This window comes from Drosophila takahashii, chromosome 3L, assembly GCF_030179915.1.
Source record: "Drosophila takahashii strain IR98-3 E-12201 chromosome 3L, DtakHiC1v2, whole genome shotgun sequence".
NCBI lineage: Eukaryota > Metazoa > Arthropoda > Insecta > Diptera > Drosophilidae > Drosophila > Drosophila takahashii.
The window spans coordinates 31,681,994-31,686,342 of NC_091680.1; the positions used below are offsets into that span (position 1 = coordinate 31,681,994).

General features: G+C 33.5%; 1 protein-coding gene across 1 annotated transcript; it reads right to left on the minus strand.

The window, feature by feature from the left end:
- Positions 1-343: 343 nt before the first annotated feature.
- Positions 344-2,275, minus strand: LOC108066361 (uncharacterized). Its single transcript, XM_017154847.3, has one exon. The coding sequence runs from the start codon at positions 2,237-2,239 to the stop codon at positions 1,163-1,165; it is 1,077 nt and encodes a 358-aa protein (XP_017010336.2). The 5' UTR covers positions 2,240-2,275; the 3' UTR covers positions 344-1,162.
- Between the last annotated feature and the right edge of the window lie 2,074 nt (positions 2,276-4,349).

A 4,349-nucleotide genomic window follows, 5' to 3' on the forward strand; every position in this document is an offset into this window, starting at 1 on the left:
TGCGCGCTGCCTCTGCTGGCCACCACTGCTTTATAACAAAGTTATTTCAGTGAAACAATGATGTAACATAATTTTTAAATAATTAATATTTAATAACAAAAATAGTTGCATACCGCTTTCGCAAAGATTGCACCGTAAATAGAATTCACCATACAAAAATACGGGAATTATTCATGTTCTGATGGTGGTCTTAAAACATTTATTTCAGAGAAATTGCGCAAAAGTGCACTTTTATACTTACTGAGTTTAAAGAGAACAAAGTACTCTGCAAGATAAAAAAGGTTCTAGAGCTGGAAAGGGCTGGACTCACTTTGTAGCTCCATTTAAAAATAAAAATTCAATATCAATTTTAATGTTTTTATGTTTTTAGATTTTAGGAACACCACAATCAATAAATACATCGGAACGCTCACAAAAAAAAGTTACATGATTTTCTGATTGAACTGCATTTCAAAAAGGGCACTGCGTTGTTTCATTACACTCTTTTTGATATTTTAAACTTTTAATCAAAATAAACGATTTACCAGCGCTGCCATCTCGTTGAAGCATTAGCAGGCTTTCACAGTTGATAAATTAACAGTAACATTTGACATTGATGTTATCCTAATACATTGTGATTGACAAAACCAATTTCTAACGACTTTTAGAAAATGGGTTTTGGCCAAAAAAAATTGGTAAAATTACCCATAGTGCATTGGTTCTGTGCTTGAGGAATGCAAAAAAAAAACTTTCAGCTAAATTTTCAGCTTTCATTTCGGTAGAAATTTTACAGCTTCCTTCTCCCTGTTACATACTTTTCACGAATATAATATATCCTTTCACTCTACACACAAAAAAATTTGCTTGGTAAAATTGACCAACAAAGATAGTTACGTAACTATTAAAATAGTTACATGTATTTTGTTTTTGCTTTGGGTTTGTGTCTTTGCTAATTGTGTGTTTTTTGTTGTTGTGAAATGACTATTTACTTAGTAGAATTGACAATTTTGCTGGTTGGGGCCTGTTTGACAATTATTACAGTTGATTTTACCAAGTTTTTTTTTGTGTGTACGAGTAACGGGTATAATAACGTCGTTCGACCAAAGATTCTCTTTTATGTGTAAAACAAAGAATGTATACGTGGTTTTTATTATTATAGTTAGACTGTATTACATATAATTAATTAAAAAAAATTAAAGCATTTTTTTAGGTCCATTGACATTTGACTATGCGGAAAGCCATTTGGGAGACAATCATCAAGGGTCGATGCCGATTTTAAAGTATTTTTGTACCATGTTGCTTTTCGTTGTAAGCGTAGTGCCGAAAAATTGTTTTTTTTAGTTTTTACATCCAGATACATTTCTAAATCGGCGAGTTTATTCAGTAAATGTTTAAAATCTCCCTCCGCGCTTTTCAAAAATTTACATCGAATGGAAAAATTTGTATTAAAAAAACAATTATAAAGTCGTTGAATGCGAAACTCCAGCTGTACCATAATATACTTGACGTTAAGCTTTGTCACAGAGTAAACATCATAAACCATGTTAAGATTATCCCCAGCAGAACATTTAAAAATCTGGGCAGAATGCTGTTGTAAAAAGTCAACATAGAGCGAGCAGCATTCCAAATTCAGCTTTAATTTCCAATTTTCTAAAAAAAAGCTTTGAGTATCTGCGTAGTAAAAAAATATTTTTTTAATCGCTTTTAAAGTTTCTATGCAATATTCCAAAGCTTCGTCGATTATTTCGGAAAATATCGTATGAAAGAATTCCATTTCTGAAAAATAGTTTGTAAGAAAAACTTTAACACGTGTAGGTTGGGCTGTTGGAACTTGCCGTAGTCTTAATAATAGTGTATGACTTGAATTTTTTGATATTTCAAAGAAATGTTCAGTATCCGTGGAAAATTGTTCAAAAGTATGAGAAGCTTTATAAAAAAATGTCGATAATTCTTGCATTCTAAAAATATAGATATCTGCACTTGTGGTGTTATTTTCGGAGTCACTTAACACCGTCGACATTGTCAGATTTTTGTGTAATCTTTCCAAGAAATGTTGTAATGTATGTTGCAGAGTGCGTTTACTGCCATCGGACTTTTCAAGGGCTTTGTAAAAGTCGCCCGGTATTAGTTCTGCTCTGAAAGAGTGCAGCCAATGTTGAGTTTTGCCTTGTTGTCGAGTTCCGCTGACAAAAAATTGTTGAACTTGGGTAGACCATATTAGCAAGCTTATAAAAGTAGCAAATAATCTGGACCGATTCATTGCGAGAGTTTCAGTAAGGTCCACACTGCGTTGAAAGATCACTGAAAAGCTAAAGTAAATTAATGCTGAGACGAAATGCTTTTTTTCAAAATCTGAAAGGTCTTTAAATAGCTCTGGAAGTATTTTAACAAGCTGTACAAAAATGTGTACACTTAAAAATGTTTTTTATACCCTTTATAATTTCAGTCAAAAGTTTGCAAAAGCTAGAAGATTGACATTTTGCATGCAGATTCTAGGAGTTCCTACGCAGCGCAAGTTTGTTTCAAAAGGGTGCCACGCCCCCTCTAACGCCCACAATCGCTTATACACGAATTTAAAAATTTCAATATTTCGTAAAAGTAAAAATGCAGTTTTATTGTGTTTATTAATACCTATCAATATGTGGAAAATTTTTTTTAAATCAGACCATTCGTTAAAAAGTTACGGCGGATCAAAGTTTTTTTTTTCCATCTCCTTTGCACTTCCTTTAGCTGAGTAACGGGTATCTCATAGTCGGGGCACCAGACTATAGCGTCTATATTTTTAATTTCCTATAAATTTAATAACCCAAGCACTTTTCATGAAATTTTTCAAATTTCGGACGACTACTATCATTAAAATGTCGTAGAAACTATTGGAGAATTAATAGAAAATTATTTCCTAACAAGCACTTTTAATAAAAAATTTCAAATTTCGGACGACTACTATCATTAAAATGCCGTAGAAACTATTGAAGAATTTTTCATGAAATTTTTTAAATTTCGGACGACTACTATCATTAAAATGCCTTAGAAACTATTGGAGAACTTTTTATGAAATTTTTCAAATTTCGGACGACTACTACACCAGTTTACAAAAAAAATCGATGAAATATACCATGAATGAAAACTTTGTTTTCCGGTAAGGTACGTCTTCCTGATTAAGAAAATGGCACTTAAAATTTTTTTACAGTGTTTTTAGGCGTGTATTTTTAACGAAGCCATTTATGCCAGCATTTTTGCATTTTTTTTAACTTTTTCAACTTTGACGAAATGTAGCTTCTAAACTAATGAATGGAACTCAATGCAGTGTATAAGAAAGTTGAAGGGGCATTCTATTAGCTGTAAAATTAATCATTTATGGTTGAAATCGGTTGACCACAACTCAAGTTAAAAATTAAAGAAGTGTCAAAAACGTTTTTTACACTTTAACCATTACACTTTACACCATTTTCTTAATCAGGAAGACGTACCTTACCGGAAAACAAAGGTTTCATTCATGGTATATTTCATCGATTTTCATACCCTTGCAGAGAGTATTATGATTTCAGTCAGAAGTTTGCAACGCTGTGAAGGAGACGTTTCCGACCCCATAAAGTATATATATTCTTGATCAGCATCACTAGACGAGTCGATCTAGCCATGTCCGTCTGTCTGTCCGTTTCTACGCAAACTAGTCTCTCAGTTTTAAAGCTATCGGCTTGAAACTTTCCCAAAAGTCTTCTTTCTATTGCAGGTAGTATATAAGTCGGAACCGACCGGATCGGACAACTATATCTTATAGCTCCCATAGGAAGGAAACGTTAAAATAATTCTAGCTTCGGTGTTTTTATACCCTTGCAGAGGGTATTATGATTTCAGTCAGAAGTTTGCAACGCAGTGAAGGAGACGTTTCCGACCCCATAAAGTATATATATTCTTGATCAGCATCACAAGACGAGTCGATCTAGCCATGTCCGTCTGTCCGTCTGTCCGTCTGTCCGTCCGTCTGTCCGTCTGTCCGTCTGTCCGTCTGTCCGTCTGTCCGTCTGTCTGTTTCTACGCAAACTAGTCTCTCAGTTTTTAAACTATCGGGATGAAACTTTCCCAAAAGTCTTCTTTCTATTGCAGGTAGTATATATGTCGGAGCCGACCGGATCGGACAACTATATCTTATAGCTCCCATAGGAACAATCGGAAAAAAAAACTTTAAAAAATTCTAGCTTCGGTGTTTTTTGAAATATTACCTTCTACTTTTGGGGATGTTATTTTTTAAATATATCTGAATTTCGAATTAATTATTTAAAAAATCGGACTACTATATCATATAGCTGCCATAGGAACGATCGGAAAATTAATGGAAAAGTAATAGGAAATAAATTCTAGCTTCTTTG